Genomic DNA, 20,297 nt, shown 5'->3' with positions numbered 1-20,297 from the left:
GCTGCCCTGTGAGGGTAGAAGATGCCTCTGCCTCCCTCAGGATCCAGGCTTTAGGTCTGTCTGCTTGTTGTGCCCGCTGACCAGGCATGGTGCCCTGCCAGGACGCCCTCATAAGTACCTTGGTGCAGACGGGGACACGGGCAGGCCCAGAGGGGAAGGGTGTGAGCCCTGGATGAGACGGTCCTGGGCTTGAGACATGTACTAGGTCTCTTTGAGCAACTAAACCTCTGAACATCCCAGGTTCCTCCTCTATAACTTAGAAGTGAAAATGTTTACCTTAAAAGGTGGTTAGGAATATTAAATGATGTGCATCAAGTCCCTGGGTGCTTAGAAGTCAGTCTCCTTCCCGAATACAAGTGAATGGCAGCACCGCCGGGCTGTTGGTAACAGGGACTTGAGTGGCAGCTCCCTCAACAGGACTGACCGGAGCCAACCACTGGGGAAGGTAGGCCTGGCGTGGGGACAGGGACCTGGGTGGGCTCCCTCTCACCCCGACAAGGCGCTTCAGTGAGCAATGTGACATGCTCCTGGGCTCCTGGGCTCCTGGGCTAACTTTCTCTGACCATTTCAAACTGTTCCTTTCTCTGGGGTTTGTTTCTACATTCTGCCCCTTGCTGTGAAGCCCGTTCAGCTGACCAGGGGACTTTGCACTCAGCACTGTATTCTGAAAAGGAACCAAGGTCCCCACTCCGCTCCACGCCAGTGCAGCTTTTCTTCCCCCCACGCTGCGGCTATTATTTCAGACTTGGTGCCCTGGAAGCTCTGTGTCCTTAGATAGGAACCAGGCAGCAGGCCCCTGCGCTCAGCCTGCAGTAGTGCCTCCAGGCCCGTGGTTCTCTGCTGAGTGCGGCCGGCCGGGGCTTCCTGACAGCACGGAGCCGGCTCCCACGCGGTACCCAGATCGGTGTCCAGCGCCTCGGCTGGGTCATGGAAACAATGACACCTTCTAACAGTGCCTACTGCTACCGGGCATCGTTCTGAGGACTTGAGGCATATTTAATTTTCATAATATCTCTGTGGCATAGATACTACAATGATCCTAATTTTACAAATGAGGAGAGTAAGGTACAGAGAGGTTACGTAACCTGTCCAAGATCACAAAGCAAGTTCACGGGACAGCCAGGACGGGGCCACGTAAACTGGCTCCAGAGACCCTTCAGAGGTTCGTGTTAGTACTCAAAGGCCTTTACCGTCCCAGCGCCTCATCTGCTCAGCGGGATTGTGGAGGCCCAGGTCAGAAGATGAGCTGCTCAGGATCACTGGGATGAGCTCATCAACTGACAGAACTTAACTGAAAACACAATCCTCATATTCCTGAAGGGCTGGAGAAGAAAAGTAGATGGTAGTCAAGTCATCAACAAAAATGTTTCTCATGGGTGAAAAGATAATTGAGAAAAATTTCAGTTATCTCCTTTAATAGTAGTTAAGGACTAGGAGTAATAAGATTTATAATGGACTTTTATGTCCATTATTATTTTGTTAATTTCACAAAAGCTCTGGGCAAACAGATACCCACGGTTCACCGATGTGGGAGAGAGTTGAGGGTAGCTGAGTCCCTTGCCCAAGGCCTCCTAACACTTGCGTAAATGTGAAAGTTAAGACACAAGCTCAAAGCATCCACACTGGTTCCACAGCGCCTGCTCTCCGGACTCCCCCACCCCAGGCCTGCAACCTCAGCTCTCAGCCCCACCGTCCTGAACCCCATGAGGCTCTTCGCGCACACCGTGCGGTCATTCATGTCTGAGTTATGAGCTTCCTCCTTTCTTTTCTGCTTCTTCTTTTCCCCTACGTCTCACCCACTCTTTCTCATTGTCTTTTTTTTTTAATTGAGAAAAAGAAACATTGATGTGAGAGTCAAACATGGATCAGTTGTCCCCCGCACATGCCCCGACTGGGAATCAAACATACAACCTGGGTATGTGACCTTTCAGTATACAGGACAATGCTCCAACCAACTGAGTGAGCCATACCAGCCAGGGCTGATCTTCATTAACTGTCACTTTTTCCAAGGGCCTTACACAGTCCTGGAACCCAGGTGGGGTGCTGTCATAGCGGCATTTCCCCACTACAGTGCCACTCCTAAGGTGTCTCCCCTACTAGACGGAGCACTCTGGGAGGGCAGGTTCGTTGGAAGGCAGCACAAGGTGGTGGGTAGGGCCTGACCTCTGTGTTAACCATCCCAGGTCCAACCATGGAAACCAGATGTGCAAATGTACCTAAGTTGCAATTGCTCATCTATAAATATGGGGTCATAATAGTCCTCACCAGATATGCATTTGGTGAAGACTAGATTATATGGTAATGCATTTGAAGTATTCGAGAAGAGTTAACATCATTGCATCTCCCGTGTGTGGTACAAATAGAGGCTTAAGAATACATGTGGAGTGAAAAAAAAAAAATGAATGAACCTGATTTCAAATTTTCCTACTTTCTTTATGCCTTTAACATGTTCATTTGTGTTATTTAGATTAAAATGGCTCACCTCTCTCAACCTCACAAATCATGTGTGGAAAGTTGGATGTTCTTAACGTCAAGCTATTTCTCAAATGAAAATAGGAAGAAAAATCACCTGTTTCTTCTGATGGAACATTCTGGAACAGATCTTTGGATGTGAAAATGTCTCAAACTTCACATCTACCTCCCTACTCCCAAAGGAAATCGCCAGTAAGGTTTGAATAAACTGCTTTTGACTGTTTTGGATGATGCCATTGATAAAAACAGGTTGGCCACTGGAGTGTGCGAGCCAATTTAAGCCGTGTTTTGGCACATCTCAAATGGATTTTCCACTTCCTCCCCAGATGCACGAGTCAGCAGCAAGCAGAAATATATTAATGTTTATGCTATCGTACTGTGTCCCTGGGCAGGCGCTTCTCAGTTCCCACAGTGTTGTACCAGAGAATTAATAGTGTCACGAAGACAGAGTTTTGGAGGTTTTCCTGATTCACTGTAAAAGATATCACTTTCCTTGCAACCTAATTCAGCCATTGTATGGTCAGCAAAAGAAACAGAATCAGTGCAACAGCCTGGGATGGTATTACTAATTTAGAGGAAAGTCCTACCTATTTTTCAATTTTGTATAAACCTCCACAATTATGTTAGTAGATGATATTAAATTTTTGCACAATTAAGTAGGAAATTAATAGCCCCACTAAATTATTGCTTATTCTAAGGCACTATATAGTGATAATTATTGAACATTTACTGTGAGCCTGATAATGCTGATGATCTCATTTAATTCTCATATATATGTGGTTCAAGCTCTATCCTCATTTCTCTTTATGAGGAAACTGTGATTTCAGTTAAGTAACTTGCCCTGGGTTCTATCACTCAGCTGCAGAGCTGGGCTCAAACCCAGGAATGGTGGTTTCCACCCCCTCTCTCCACTGCGCCCTGGGTTGCTCTGTAGGGCTTCAGTTGGAGTTGTTGTGGTTTCTAAAACAAATGCGCAGAATGAGGGAGGGAGGTTAACACTGAAAGTGATACAAGAGGGTGATTCAGTGGTCAGTAATACCAGCTCTGCAATCCGATCTCTTGGCACCAAGTCCCATTCCCACCATTTACAAACTGCTATTATTATTTCTGTGTCCCTTCTTCTGCGATGTCTCACTTTACACAGGCTCTGTGGGAACACATCTATTGCGCAACGCATGCCTTATTTCAAATGCACTCATGGGAACTGGCTTCTTGCCTATACCATCTTATTTAAAACTTACAACAACTTTGAAGGTATTATTACGCCCATTTCTCAGATGATGAAAAATGAGACCTGCAGCGGTTAAACACCTTGCCCAAGCCCACACAGCCAGTAAGAGGTGAAGAAAGAATTAAAACTCAGGTGAATATGAATTTAAAAGCCAACCTCTCTCACTTTTTTCTCACTATCCAAGCCTGGTACTGCCTCATTTGCCTGAATTTAGTCCATCCTTTACCCGTGCCGACCTGGACTCTGTTTGGAGGGATCATTGTGGTTGGTTTTTGACCCACTCTTCTGGTTTAACATGCTCTACAGGTTCCTATTTAGACATTGTCAAGGACAGTCCCAGAACATCCTGCGAAACCAGGAGGGCACAGCTTAGATTATCTTCTTTCAGAATGTGGAAATATCAGCAGAAGGACATAACTCTTTATACAGTGAAATCCCAAATGACGCATGTGAAGCACAACAGCGGCGGCTTTCACCATGATGGCTTTGGCACACCTCACATCCCTTTGCTCAACCTCTCTTCCCTCTCCGGAGGGCTGCATTCCTGGGAATGTCTGCTGTGCGCTTTTCCCACTCGCCCTGTGTCATTAAAGGGGAACGCTACAGGTTTGCTAAGAACCTTTCCTTCGTTTGTAGTAAGTAGTGGTTTTATCACTTTAGACATTAAAATGAGTTTGCTGCCTTCAAATCTTTTAATTACCACCATTTGCAAATTCAAAGCAATGTTTTCAGGTGGATCTCAGGTAGGGTCCTACTAAAACCGTGCTATTCAAATTGTGGTCTTTTCTGGGAGCACCTTATAACCTGGGACCTTGGTGATATGCAGAAGTCTACCTACCTATACAGGCCTGGAGCCTTAGGGCAGAACAAAGTCATTAAGAGGTTCACTGCACCTTCTCCTCCAAACTATCAACAGCTTAGCGGATGGCCCTGAAGATATAGCTTAGGACCCACTTCTGTTTGAGGACAAAGCTCCATCACATCACTGCCTTGGGAGGTGTAGCCAGGAGTAATACTCCCCCTTGCCAAAGGCTCTCAACATCCTCCCTCAAAGTCCTGGTGTTCTGTGAGCTGGGCCTGGGTACTCAACTCATAAAATTAAATCTTCTCGTTCCAAGAATGGCAGCCTGCAAAACAGGCCCCAATTTCTCATCCCTCCCAGAATCCATAACTCTTTGCCACGTAACTGAGTACTGCCTTCCCATTCTGATGTAGGCTCAGCTCTTTGACTTGCTTTGGGCAGAAGTGAGAGTGAATAGGACTGAGACTCGGTTTCAAGAGGTCTTCAGTGTCTCCACTTCTCTTGCACGTTTGCCATCTCCATGAGGCCATACCTAGGTTAACCTGCCCGAGGATCACACACACGTGGAATAGACAAGCTGGCCCAGCCAGGGCACCCTTAGGAGCTGACAGCCAGCCAACATCCATCCATGTGAGAAAACCCTGTCAAGATCAGCAGAGCCACCCAATCAACCCAGCTACTTAGACTCACAAGCAATAAATGCTTATCATTGCATGCCTCTGTGGCCTGTGGCCGTGGCCTACACAGCATTCCTGTGGCAGCAGATAACCCGCACACTAGTAACCAGTTAGGCTCAGTTATTGATAGATGTTTCCCTTTTTATCTCTACCATATTTTCCCCTGAAAACATTCCCTTATATTAAAAATATTCAGTAGAGCCCATCCAGTGTGGCTCAGTGGATTGGGCATCGTCCCATGGACTGAGAGGTTGCTGGTTCAATTCCTGGTCAGGGCACATGCCTAGGTTGTGGGCTCCATCCCCAGTAGCGGGCGAGCAGGAGGCACTGATTGATGTTTCTCTCTTACATCAATGTTTGTATCTCTTTCTCTCCCTTCCTCTCTCTCTCTCAAAAAAAAAATATTTATATATATATATATGTGTGTATATATATATATATATATATATATATATATATATAATATTCAAGAGAAAGCCAAAAAAAATAAAGAATCAAATTTTAAAAATCATTGAAAAAACCTCAAAATAGTCAACAGTTTGACAGTACAGTTATCTTTATTGCTGTGACTTTTATATGACATACATGTAACATGTTCATTTTTCTATAAGGGCTGGGATCCCCTAGTAGGACATGTATTTCATTTTACCATATGAATTAGGCACAGTGTCTAGTGAATGGGGTTGAATGTGAGGGAGCTGGCCTGGACAATCTCTTTAATTCTAACGCCTGCTGTACTAGAGACAGCAATGCTTGGGAAGAGGCAGACAAGGTCTTCAAGCTATGCTCAGGCAACTCATCCCAGCCTCTGAGTGACCAGATGCCAACACAAAAGGTGTGTGTGTCTGAGTGGAACTCACGTGCCCACAACCAAGGGGCATGTTACCTTGTTGGCGCATCTTCATGGTGCGTATCTTGATCGCCTCTCCTCGAACTCGCCCTTCACAGAAGTAAGCACCGTTGATTTTACTAGCCTTTTCTCTCTTCCAAACAACTGTTTTAGCCCACTCTCTGGTCACATCTTGAGTAACTTCCAGTGGATCTTGGTGCTGGTTCATTAGGGCTTCAAAGTCTCTGCCTATGGTGAGAGGCTCATGGGGGCGCCACCCAGAGGCAATGCAGGTGAGCGACGTTTCAGCGTCAGACACAAGAGGTAGGGAATTGATCAAGATCAGGTCCATGGCACCATCCACTGTTCCTGGAAGGAAAGAGGGAGCATAATGTATAAGGAAGGTTATAAACATGGCCCCATAGGATAAACTGGTGCTTACCAAGCCTTGTCTAAAAATAGCTATGTGATAAGGCTCTCAACTGACTTCTCACGAGAAACACTACAGGCCAGAAGAGAATGGCATGAAGTAATCAAAGTCATGAAAAACAAGAATCTGAATCCAAGACTACTCTACCCAGCAAGGCTATCATTCAAAATAGAAGATCAAATAAAGAGCTTCCCAGACAAAAAAAAGCTAAGGGAATACATTAGCACCAAACCAGCACTGCAAGAAATGTTAAAAGGAATGCTGTAATTAGCAGTAGAAATGGGAAGAAAAATAGAACCACACTAAACAAAAATGGCAATAAATAAGCACATATCAATAATCACCTTAAACGTAAATGGATTGAATGCTCCCATAAAGAGACACAGAGTAGCTGATTGGATAAGAAAGCATGACTCATCTATATGTTGTTTACAAGAGACACACCTCTCAACAAAAGACTCACATCGGTTGAAAGTGAAGGGATGGAAAAAAATTTTCCAAGCAAATGGAAAGCAAAAAAAAGCTGGGGTAGCAATTCTCATATCTGATAAAATAGATTTCAAAATGAAGACCATAACTAGAGACAAAGACGGCCACTACATAATATTGAAAGGATCTATCCAACAGGAAGATATAACCTTGATAAACATATATGCACCCAATATAGGAGCACCAAAATATATTAAAAATCTTCTGGAGGACTTCCAAGGAGAAATCGACAACAATACAATCATAGCAGGGGACTTCAACACCCCGTTGACAGCACTGGATAGATCCTCTAGGCAAAAAATTAGCAAGGACACAGAGACTCTAAATGAAGCACTAGACCAAATGGATTTAATAGATATCTACAGAGAATTACACCCCAAAACTACAGAATACACATTCTTCTCAAGTGCACATGGAACATTCTCAAAGATAGACCACATGATAGGACACAAACTAAATCTCTACAAGTTCAAGAAGATTGAAATCATATCAAGCATCTTCTCAGATCACAATGGCATGAAACTAGAAATCAATTGCAACAAGAACATGCAAAGACATTTCAACACATGGAGGCTAAATAGCATGTTATTAAACAATGAATGGGTCACCGAGGAGATCAAGGAAGAAATTAAAAACTTCCTGGAAACCAATGAAAATGAACACACAACAACACAAAATCTATGGGATGCAGCGAAAGCAGTTCTGAGAGGGAAGTTCATAGCACTACAGGCCTACCTCAAAAAACAAGAAAAATTTCTAATTGACTGTCTAACCTCACAACTTAAAGAATTAGAAAGCAAACAAAAGAAAACCCCAGAGCAAGTAGAAGGAAGGAAATAGTAAAGATCAGAGCAGAAATAAATGACATAGAGACCAAAAAAACAATTCAAAGGATCAATGAAACAAAGAGCTGGTTTTTCGAAAAGATAAACAAGATAGATGGACCCTTAGCTAGACTCACCAAGAAACAAAGAGAGAGAACCCAAATACACAAAATCAGAAACGAAAGAGGAGAAGTAACAACCAACACCACGGAAATACAAAAGATCGTTAACAACTACTATGAACAACTATATGGCAACAAATTCAACAATCTCAGCGAAATGGACAAATTTCTAGAAACACACAGTCTCCCAAAACTATTCCCAGAAGAGATAGAAAACTTGAACAGACCAATAACAACTAAGGAAATTGAAGAGGTAATCAAGACTCTCCCAGCAAACAAAAGCCCAGGCCCAGATGGTTTCACGGGGGAGTTTTACCGAACATTCAAAAAAGAACTAACACCCATTCTCCTCAAACTATTTCAAAAAATTTAAGAAGAAGGAAGACTTCCAAACACATTGTATGAGGCCAGCATAATCCTAATTCCAAAACCAGAAAAAGACACTACGAAGAAAGAAAACTACAGGCCAATATCCCTGATGAACATAGACGCCAAAATCCTGAACAAAATATTAGCAAATCGGATCCAGAAATACATCAAAAAAATTATTCACCACGACCAAGTGGGATTCATTCCAGGGATGCAAGGCTGGTACAATATTCGCAAATCAATAAACGTGATACACCACATAAACAAAATGAAGAATAAAAACCACATGATCATATCAGTAGATGCTGAAAAAGCATTCGACAAAATCCAGCATCCATTTCTGATAAAAACGCTCAGCAATGTAGGAATAGAGGGATCATATCTCAACATAATAAAGGCCATATATGAAAGACCTACAGCCAACATCATACTCAATGGACAGAAACTAAAAACATTTCCGTTAAGAACAGGAACAAGACAGGGATGTCCACTTTCGCCACTCTTATTTAACATTGTACTGGAAGTCTTAGCCACAGCAATCAGACATGAAGAAAAAATAAAAGGGATCCAAATGGGAAAGGAGGAAGTGAAACTGTCATTATTTGCAGATGACATGATATTGTACATAGAAAACCCTAAAGACTCCATCAAAAATCTATTAGACTTAATAAATGAATTTGGCAAAGTAGCAGGATACAAAATTAACGTCAAGAAATTGACGGCATTCTTGTACATCAATGATGAACTCACAGAAAGAGAAACTGAAAAAACAATCCCATTTACCATCGCTCCAAAAAAATTACGATACCTAGGAATAAACTTAACCAAAGAAGTAAAGGACCTATTTGCAGAAAACTACAGGTCATTGAAAAAAGAAATAGAGGAAGATATAAAAAAGTGGAAGCACATACCCTGTTCATGGATTGGAAGGATTAACATAATTAAAATGTCCATACTACCCAAAGCAATCTATAGATTCAATGCAATCCCCATCAAAATACCAACGACATATTTCATAGAACTAGAACAATACTTCAAAAGTTCATATGGAACCAAAAAAGACCCCGAATAGCCACAGCAATCTTGAAAAAGAAGAACAAAGTTGGAGGGATCACAATACCAGATATCAGGTTATACTACAAAGCAACTGTAACCAAAACAGCCTGGTACTGGCACAAGAACAGGCATATAGACCAGTGGAACAGAACTGAAAACCCAGAAATGGACTCAAGGCAATACGCTCAATTAATATTTGACAAAGGTGGCAAGAGCATACAGTGGAGTAAAGACAGCCTCTTTAATAAATGGTGTTGGGAAAATTGGACAGCTACATGCAAAAAAATGAAACTAGACCATCAACTTACACCATACACAAAAATAAACTCAAAATGGATAAAAGACTTAAATGTGACCCGTGAATCCATAAAAATTCTAGAAGACAATGTAGGCAACAAAATTGCGGACATCATACGGAGCAGAATTTTCACTGATACATCACCTAAGGCAACAGAAATAAAGGAGAAAATGAACACATGGGACTACATCAAACTAAAAAGCTTCTGCACAGCAAAAGAAACAATCATCAAAATGGAAAGGCAACCCACTGTATGGGAGAACATCATTGCCAATGATATATCAGATAAGGGGTTAATTTCCAATATATACAGAGTGCTCATACAACTCCACAAAAGGAAGACAAAGAACCCAATTAAAAAATGGGCAGAGGAGCTGAATAGACACCTCTCCAAACAGGACATACAAATGGCCGAGACATATGAAGAAATGCTCAACATCACTAATCATCAGAGAGATGCAAATTAAAACAACAATGAGGTATCACCTCACACCTGTCAGAATGGCCGCCATCAACAAATCATCAAACAACAAGTGTTGGCGAGGGTGTGGAGAAAAGGGGACTCTAATACACTGCTGGTGGGAATGCAGACTGGTGCAGCCGCTATGGAAAACAATATGGTGCTACCTCAAAAAATTAAAAATTGAACTTCCATTTGACCCAGTGATCCCACTGCTGGGAATATACCCTAAGAAGCCTGAAACACCAATCAGGAAGAATATATGTACCCCCATGTTCATAGCAGCACTATTTACAATAGCTAAGATATGGAAACAGCCCAAGTGTCCACCAGTAGACGAATGGATCAAAAAGCTGTGGTACATATACACAATGGAATACTATGCAGCGGTAAGAAAGAAAGATCTCTTATCCTTTGAGACGACATGGAGGGACCTGGAAAGTATTATCCTAAGTGAAAGAAGCCAAGCAGAAAAAGACAAATACCACATGATCTCACTTATATACGGAATATAATGAACATAACAGTCTGAGGAATACAGTAGACCCAGACACATGGAAGTAGGGCACAGACTGACATCCCTCAGAAGAGGGGATGGGGGGTGGGGGGGTGGGAAGAGATAAACCACAGAACTTATATGCATGTATGCATGACCAATGGACATGGACAACTAAGCCGGGGACAGGGTGGAGGGGGGGTGGGTGGGGGGTGCCAATGGGGTAAAAAGGTAAAATATCTGTAACAAAAAAATAAATAAATAAACAGAAAAAAACAAAACAAAACAAAAACAAAACAAAAATAAATAAATAAATAAAAATAGCTATGTGAGCAGTCCTAAAATGCTACTCCGATCAGGTGTCCATCTTCTATAATACAGGATCCAAAACTCTTTACCATGACATCATGTCAACCGTGCTGAGCTCTCCTGAACCACCACAGACCCTAGCTGCAGCGGACTGTCAGATTCTTTCCATTCTTCAGAACAAATTCTGCTCTATATATCTCTACCCATTATAGTGCCTCAGACATCAGTGAGGTATTCGGTCAATGCTTGTTGTGTTGAGAGAAATTTATGACAATGACATTATTGTCATTATTAATTATAAGTAGTTATGATTGATGATAATGTAGTACTGCTATAATAATAAAGTATTTTAAATAAATATATCAACTATATACAAGGTTACAGTTGTGAATCCATGAAACAGTTTATTCTTGTATTATTAGTTATTAATTATTGTATTATTTTCCCATACAATTATAAACCTACTTTCGCCCACCCCTGTACACTGTGTGCTCACTTTAAGACTCTCATCATTATCAAAGAATTGCCTGATTCCACATTAAATCCCACAAGACAGGTACTAAGTGAAATCTGCGTTTCCCTCTGAGCTTCAAGTGTGTCATTTTAAAACCAGGCCAAAAAGACCTCGCTTGCAGGATCCTTGTGAAGATTAAAGGAGAAAAAGTACATAACTTGCCGAGCACTGTGCCTGCTGTGGACGGGATGTGTTCTCCCGTATTCTGTTTCCTGAGCACCTAGGCCCAAACCTCCACCCTCCCCCAAGTAAAAACAAACTCCTACCGGACCTTCAATATTTATCCCATAAATGATGGAGCACATTCAAAAAAAGAAAATCCTCTTGTTTCTCTCTCTCTCTCTCTGTTTTAATTTCCAATGTTTCTAAGATGAACACATAGAATTGTGCCTATTGTCTCCTCTTGTTGAATGTGGAAATACCAGGAAGCATGTTCTCTGGCTCCAGTGATGGTTGAGCCCCAAGTCTACATGAACAGGAGCTCAAGCACCCTGGATGATGAGGACCAACTGGAGTCTCAGAAACCTCTGTGTAGATGTAAAGTGATTCAAGTAAGCAACATGTTAGTTCATTAAATACTCATTAAATTTTTGCAACAACCCTGCGAAGTATGCACCATTACCTTACTTTTAAATATGAGGAAATGAAGGCTCAGAAGATGAGGAGTTTAGTCTATCTTCCCCAGCTGAATTGAAGTAAAGCTGCAATTCAATTCTTAGGTATCTTTCAAGTCCTTGGATACACCATGGAAAGGTCTTGCCTCAAAGTCTTTGCACATGCTGATCCCTGTGCCTGGAATACGATTCTGTACTCTTTGCCTGACTAACTTCTGCTCATTCTTTGATTCTCAGCTTAGATGACTTTCTCATAGAGAGATTCTCTATCTACCTTATCTATAATATCTCCAAATTATCATCCCCTTAGCCTCTAATTCAGCTTTCAGTTCATTTCATAAAGATTAGTATAATCTGTGATTATTTTATTTACTTTTTCTTCTCCTATATGGTAAGCTTCATGAGGACCAGGATTGCATCTGTTTTATTCGCATCAATTTACATAGGAATAGCCTACTTAGTCTCAGCAATAGAGAACTTAATAACTATTTGTTGGATGGATGGATGGATGGATAGATGATGGAGGGATAGACAAATTTTATTCCAGATCTAATTTATGTCTACCTATTCACTTGGCTATCACTTCTAATATAATGAAGTTAAATACAGAAGTGCTCTCCTGAATCTAAACTGACTTTCTTGCCCATATTTAAACGACTATTTTGATAATTAATAATTTTATAGGGAAAAAAGCAAATGTTACAGTTTTCACAAAATGTGATTGAAAGATGACCAGTGGTTGCTGAGAATTTGGGACTCACTGGAATTTATTTTCCAGACCCTTTTTGAGTGCTGACTTATGCCAAGCATTGTGCCTGCCATGAAGCCCTCACACAATTTGTTTTTAATGGCAATTGCCAATGTTTAATGTATGCAGTGGGGTTTTGAGGGTGATCCTACTAGGAGTTACACTTTTATCTGATTAATTAGGAAGAATTTCTAAAAGTTAAATCGTAATGTAAGTGGGACTTAAGAGTTTCTTTCTCTCTCTCTCTCTCTCTCTCTCTCTCTCTCTCTCTCTCTTTTTCTTGTACTGTTAACTCAATACATGGGCTTAAGGGAGAAAATCCTGACTAGGATGGGTTTTCAATCCTCACTCTGTCTTATTTTCAGCCTCAATGGGAAATTTAAGATCCTGAGAGAGGGGACAGAGGTTACAATAAGAAAATCGTGTAAGAGAGAATAAGCTAGGACACCTAGCAGAATTACAGCCTCCCAACACCGCACCAAAGCGTGGCCCCTTTCCACGTGCACACCCAGCCCTCCGCCCAGTGAACGCCTCCCCCTGCACTCGCTCAGTCCAGGCATGCTCCCAGGGAGTCACCAAGAGGAAGGAAACACTGTAATTCTTTCAGCTCTGGTTTGATCCAGCCCCATTTCTGGGGCCAGTTGAGTGACTTGCCAAACCAAGGGTTCTGCTCTGAACTCATTGAGCTACACTGGCACCAGCCGTGGTTTATTTAATGACTTTAGGAAATAATAGAAAAAGCAGTGGATTTGAAAAGACAACCACGTTTCATCTGTCAGTTGTTTTTAGGTATTGATCCGGTGTCTTTTTTTCTTTGCTTCTCCCAGAAATTCTTTAGGCACATACAAACAAGTACAAATATAGATTCTTGTTTTAGAAACACTAACTTGATGATTTTTAAGATCTGTCCCAGGAATCGGGTAAGGATTTCTTCTTATATCCAAAGCTCAGATACAAAACCCTTTTGGTATTTTATTGTAAATGGCATTACAAAGGACAGAGGACTCACTGGGGGAAGAGGGCTTCCTATAACTGTCATGCAGAATAAGGGTAATAAGGTGTTGTCAAATCCAGACTCTAGGATATACAATTTCCCTGTCACTGAAAGTAAAAAGAGAGCTGGGAGAAGCAAAAGGATAAAGAGACCAGATCAATACCTAGAAACAATTGCCAGATGAAGTGTGGTTGTCTTTTCAAATCCACTGCTTTTCCTATTATCTCCTAAAGTCATTAAATAAACCACAGCCAGTGCCAGGGCAGCTCCATGAATTCAGGGCAGATCCCTTGGTATGACGAGTCTCTCAGCTGGCCCCAGAGGTGGGGCTCTAACCACCGAGTCAACCAGCCAGGGCTGTCTGACTTATTTCACTTAGCATAATGCCCTCAAGCTTCATCCAAGTTGTTGAAAAATAACAGGATTTCCTTCCTTCTCATGGGTAAATCGTGTGTGTGTGCATCATGTCTTCCATACTCATTCACCCACTGACAGCCACGTAGGCTGGTTCCGTGTCTTGGCTGTTGTAAATAATGTTGCAGTGATCATGGGGGTGCAGATATCTCTTTAAGATCCTGTTTTCATTTCCTTTGGATAGATACCCTGAAGTGAAATTGCTAGATCATATGGTAGTCCTTGCTTTAATTTTTTTTTTTTATCTTCACTTGAGGACATTTTTCCATTTTTTGTTCAGATAGAGAGGGGAGGAGAGAGAGGACGAGAGAGAGAGAGAGAAAAAAAAACATCGATGTGAAAGGGACACATGGAGTGGCTGCCACCCACACGAACCAACCAGGGCCAGGGACAAACTGCAACCGAGGTACATGCTCTTAGTGGGAACCAAACCCAGGTGTCTCTGGACCGCAGGCCAACGTTCTAACCGCTGAGCCAAACTGGCCAGGGCGCCTATCATTAATTTTTAAGGAACCTCCATACTGTTTTCCATAGTAGCTATGCCAATTCACATTCCTACTAACAGTGCACAAGGGTTCCCTTTGCTCCACATCCTGTCCAACACTGATCTTTGTCTTTTTGACGGGACAAGGTTCTTTCCAAATAATCTTAAATTCTCTTGAATCTCCACATGAACACTTCTGTCTTTTTAAATCCTCACCAGAGGATATTTTTTCATTTATATTCAGATAGTGTGGGAAGGAGGGTGGAGGGAGGGAGGGAGGGAGGGGTAGGGGAGGGAGAGAGAGAGAGAGAAAAACATCAATGTGAGAGAGACACATCAACTAGCTGCCTCCTACATGACCCTGACCAGGAATCGAACTCACAACTCTTTGGTCCTCAAAATGTCCAGGGCTCTGATTTTGTCTTCTTAATATGAAAGATAACTTCGCTATTATGTGATGAGTTTTAGTATGTCCTTTTTTGTAAACTTTACAAGAGTACCTTATTCCTTAACCAATTTTGGTGTATGATATCGATTACTTTTGTGCCTTATTCTAAACCTAAAATTCAATGTCCAACTGTACTAGTTCCTCTAGCAGACAGAGAGGCCCTAAGTAAATCATTTATTTGGTTCCATTTGGGGGATATCCTAGCATGAAATGAGCAAGTAGAATACCTGGGAACCCTGGTATTTGACGCAGGTTATGGAGATGTTTGAGCATAAGGATAGAGAGAAAGATAACAGAAAAAATTCCTGCAAAGTGTAGAAACTTGGATTAGATGACCTCGAATATGAACATAATTTCAAAGTGCTTATATATTTTTTTAAAAATCAGGAAACTGAAGGTCAGCACTTTTCTTATTGTAACCTCTGCCCCCTCTGTCAGGATCTTCAAGTCCCATTGAGACTGAAAACAAGACAGGTGTTTCAGAGTGAGGCTCGGAGACCCATCCTAGTAAGGATTTTCTTCCCCAAGCCCATGTACTGAGTTAAGAGTACAGTATGAAATGCCCACCATAGCGTGCTCACAAAGTAAAGACACAGTAAATATGGGCTGTGATTCAGCAAGGACATTCTGTAACCCATTCTCTTTGCTATTTCCTGGGAAGGAACACAACCTGCCTATTTCCATGATCAGTTCTTATTCCACTTGTCTAGAGTTCCTATATGTATTCCTACCCTGCACTTCAAGTAACTAGAAAATGTTTCTTTATCAAAATTACTTAAATTCAGACTTTTACAAGTTGTTATTGTATAATGTAATGTTTTCAGCTTCTCTGTGTACTCACTTGTGCTTTGGATCTTAACTATACAGTATCTGCAAAATACACCATTCGACAGGTATTTCTCAGTGACTATTAGGATTCATGCATTATATTCGCTGGAAAGGTAACATGCTTTGAGGGAAAAGGGACACAGAAGCTAACAGGGAATTTTAAAATATCATAGCAACAATAAGAATTTGACGATATGTTCAGGAGCAAAGATTAGCAGCACCTGTCTCAGCCTACATGCCTGTGTGGGACGGGAAGGGGCAACTTGTAGAGGTTTCGTGAAGAACCAGCATCTTAAAGGGTGGAAAGGATTTAGGCTGAAGGAAAGGACACTGCTTAATCTTGGGCTGATCTGCTCAAGTTATTTTACTTTTCAGTATTTCCAATTTCTTTCTCATCACCCACTATCACTCATACAACAGATGGGTGATCTGCAGCACAGTGGGCTCTCATGGAACTCCTGTTACAGTCATGTTTTCATGTTGAAGCTAAGACACATTGACGGGATGCACCTGGAAAGTTTAGCAATGTATGCAGTCTTGTCCTTCACCTGGAGTAGAGGTAAGTGCCCCTGATCTAAAGTAGAAAATTTAAAAGGGAGAGACTCAAGTGGAAAGTAGAAAAACATTTTTGCTTTTCTTTCCCTTGTATGGTCGTGACCGCCTCTCTTCCCTCTCCTCCTTTTCTTTTTTAAATTCTCTTTTTTTTTTTCTTTTTATTCCTTTGCCTTTCTTCTTTCCTTTCTTTTCTTTTTTTTCTGTTAAGACTATAAACCCTTCTCATATATTTGAAGGATCACCACCTTATGAGTTTTTCCAGATGCCAGAACCTAAACATTAAAAGTGGCAAGTATTGCCCTGGGTGGTTTGGCTCAGTGGTTGGAGCATCGGCCTGTGGACCAAAGGGTCACGGGTTTGATTCCAGTCAAGGGCACATACCTTGGTTGAGTTTCGTTCCCTGCCCTGGTCGGGGTCATGCGGGAGGCAGCCAATTGATGTGTCTCTCTTGCATTAATGTTTCTCTCTCCCGCCATCTCTCTCTCTCTCCCTCCCTCCCTCCCACTCTATCTGAAGATAAATAGAAAATTACCCTCGGATAAGGATTTAAAAATAATAAATAAATAAACAAACAAATAAAAGTGGCAAATATTGCCCAGTCAGTGTGGCTCAGTGGACTAAGAGGTCCCAGTTTGATTCCTGGTCAGGGCACATGCCTGTGTCGCAGGCTCGATCACATCGATGTTTCTAGCTCTCTCTCCCTTCCTCTCTCTCTAAAAAATATTCAATAAAAACATATTTAATAGTAAAAGTGGCACATATTTGTTTGCTTAGCCAGGCATGGCACGTGACCGCGACGGCCCATCGGGACCCTCCCCCAAAGCCCAGGTGAGAGCGGCAGGTGCACAGGCTCAGGTGCTGTGCAGAATCCACCCCGGCCGCAGGCGACAGCACCAGTGGGAGTGGCGCCGAGTGTGGTGGAGTCTGTGCCGGCAGCTCAGCAGCACTTCATGTTCTGCAGCAGAGGCTGAGGCTGCTACAGAGGTGGTCCTGGCTCTACTTAGGTTTCCCTGAAATCCCGCCATGGGTCTCGTTTCACTCAGCAACCCAGTGAACGTCCTAAAATTCTTTCAATCCATGTCTTTTATGCTTAAGGCAGAAGAGCAGTGATGGTTGCTTGGAAATAAGAACCAGAAAAGATTAAAAATTAAGGGATCTAGGAAAGTTGTTTACCTGCCATCATCCACATCAGAGGATGCCCCGCGTGGAAGGGAGTGATCCATGAAACTAAGAACAAGGGTGACCATTAGGGGAGAAGTGCGAGTTGGGGGCACTGATGCTTTCCACTGCGTGCATACGTGCGCTGGCTTTTGAACCATTTGAATGTTGCCTACACATAAAAACTAAATGTAAAAATGTACGTGTCATTGCCCTCCCCTTAAAAAGGCACATTTGGAAGGGAATCAAGAGCCATAGAAATATATGTCTCTCAACATTTATCCCTACATCCTCTCCAAATCTCTTTGGATTACATCCAAATAATGCATTTCTCTTTCTCTCTTCTTTGGACTAATGATAGGAAATGTGATGTCATTCCATAGTGTTGGAAAACATTTTACAACATGGGTTAAAAGGAGGGTGGGCACACTTAGCTTTCTAAATGGAACAGAGGTGGAGAGGCCCTGCGGAATGTGTGGAGCTGTGGCCTGTGGCTTCGAAACGAGCTCTGTGACTGCTGCCACACGAGGGTCTTCTGCTGGGGACACTGTCCTAAGGATACTTGCCAAAGATGGGTCCCATCCGAGCTCACACCAGCATCAGTCCCTGTGCCTAACGCCTGCCCTGGTCCTACAGCATTACCCTCTCCTGTCACAGCAGTCTGAAGGGTTCCGATCAAATTCATTAATTAGTTCAAATTACACTTCTTTCATCAAGGCTAAGAGTTTGCTGTAAGTGAAAGAAAGACGTAACTTGAATGTCATGCATCTTATATGTTTTGGGAACTGACCGTGTTTTTCCTTAGCAAAGATCTTGGAAATACTTTTCAATATTTGCATAAAATGTGTCTTGTTCACAAGGAAATACTTGCCTTCATGGCATGGCATCTGCCAAGTTAACAAATGATTGTTCATCACGATTGAAGAATAGCAGTACCTTAAAATGCGGTTTTGTTAATTGCATTTTTTGTGATGAGTATCTAATCTTTACGTTAACGTTTTCTCACTCCATCACATTGTGGCACACTCAAAATGTTGCTTAAATCCTGTATTTGCATTTAGATGTTCTTGTATTCAATACTGCCTTGGATAATGGCCCATTCACTAAGACATGGAAACATTTTTCTTTAGAAATCGTAATATAAATAATGTGGCCCTAAATCACCACCCGTATAATAGAATTAAATGGAATTAGAAACTAGAGACAGAGCTGTGTTTTTCAAACTGTTTCAAGGAGTTAGTTCTCATTTTGTAAACAGTGTTTTAGGACGGTGGAGGTGAAATGAACAGCTCGTTCCAGACACCCACCCACGCGCACACTCTCACGGAGGGCTCGGCTTCCATCTGTTTTCCACGTTTGGGCTTCACATTGTTGTCATTGGGGGAAAAATGATTTTGCTTAAATAACAACATATAAAACCTCAAAGGTCATGTTTTCAGCTCCTTTTTTTACAGATGAAAAACACGAAAGGCTAAATATAGATCTCAATGAAAACACATTTCACTGCAGCACAACGTGCTCATTGCACTCGGCCGCTGTCCCTCTCCTCCCACAGTCAAGTTCAGCACAGCGCAGTGGTCAAGTTCTGATGAACCGGGCTTCCTGCTCTTCAAAGTGCTGGCAGGCGAAGAGGAAAAAGCAAGTTAAATTATTGCATAGTGAGGCTATTTCATTGTACTTCTTATCACCTGAGAATCGTAGCGTTGCGTGGAGTCTCGCTGCTATGTGTTTAGAATAAGGTCACAGGTCTACAGAACCACTGTCTGTATGGTCTCTTGGAAGTCTGGTCTTGACTATGTTTAAAATTTGTCCATGGGTGTTCTTGGTCATCCCATTTTTCTAACAGCAGTAGAGATCTTTACATTTTAACTATTTAAAATGGGCACTACCCAGTGAGAACTACCTTGGACAAAGCATTTTTTAAATCAAGGGTCTGGCAATGAACTGAAAAGGTCTTAGCCAAAAGTATTTCTGGAATCAAAGCCCTAAGTAATGAGCCAAAGAAACAAAGACAACCCCCAAACTTTCCAGGGTATTTGGTAGAATTATTTGGATTTTAGTTTAGTTGTTTATTCATGATGTCCAAAAAGAAAAATTCTCTTTAGTTATAAAAAAAAAAAAAAAGCTCTCAGTAAGTCATTTGTATGCCCATTCATCCATCTACTAAACAAATTTATTGATAACCTCCCATATTGCACTTGGCCCTGGAGACACAACAATGAATGAAACAGATATGATCTCAACTCTCATGTAGCTTACAGGCAAATATGAAAGACAGACATGGACAACTAAACACACAAATAAGTGTAACACTGGGACCATACAGGTACAGTGAGCGCGGATTAAAGGAGCTACGGAACAGCATAATGATAAACTTAATCAGACTTGGCTGAAGTCAGCGAAGGGTTTGTGAAGGAGAGCTGGAGCTACTCAGGCAAAGAGAACGGGATATGAGAAGATGGTCAGAAAAGTCTTCCCCCAAGAAATACCACTGAGCAGGGTTTTGAAAAGGAATAAGTGTTTAATAGACTCACTTATAGAATGTTCTTTCTTAATTTTATCCTAAAGTTGGCATTAACTTCTTTTTATTGGATCCTTAAGAACTACTGCAAAAATTTCTATATGTCAAACCGGTGTTAACATTATTTTTAGCATCTTCTCTACCTTCTTGTCTCC

The 20,297-nt window shown here is 41.8% G+C and overlaps 1 protein-coding gene across 1 annotated transcript in view; it reads right to left on the bottom strand.

Moving 5' to 3' along the window:
• Positions 1-20,297, bottom strand: part of TEK (TEK receptor tyrosine kinase) — a 123,084-nt gene that overhangs the window by 62,300 nt on the left and 40,487 nt on the right. The window contains exon 2 of the mRNA XM_036260638.1: positions 6,069-6,380. Within this exon, the coding sequence (XP_036116531.1) occupies positions 6,069-6,380 (312 nt within the window). The remainder of the gene's footprint in view (positions 1-6,068; positions 6,381-20,297) is intronic.

Source organism: Molossus molossus, unplaced genomic scaffold (assembly GCF_014108415.1).
Source record: "Molossus molossus isolate mMolMol1 unplaced genomic scaffold, mMolMol1.p scaffold_m16_p_14, whole genome shotgun sequence".
Classification (NCBI taxonomy): domain Eukaryota; kingdom Metazoa; phylum Chordata; class Mammalia; order Chiroptera; family Molossidae; genus Molossus; species Molossus molossus.
The sequence above is the reverse complement of the archived record's forward strand: the minus strand, read 5'-3'. Positions and strand labels throughout refer to the sequence as shown.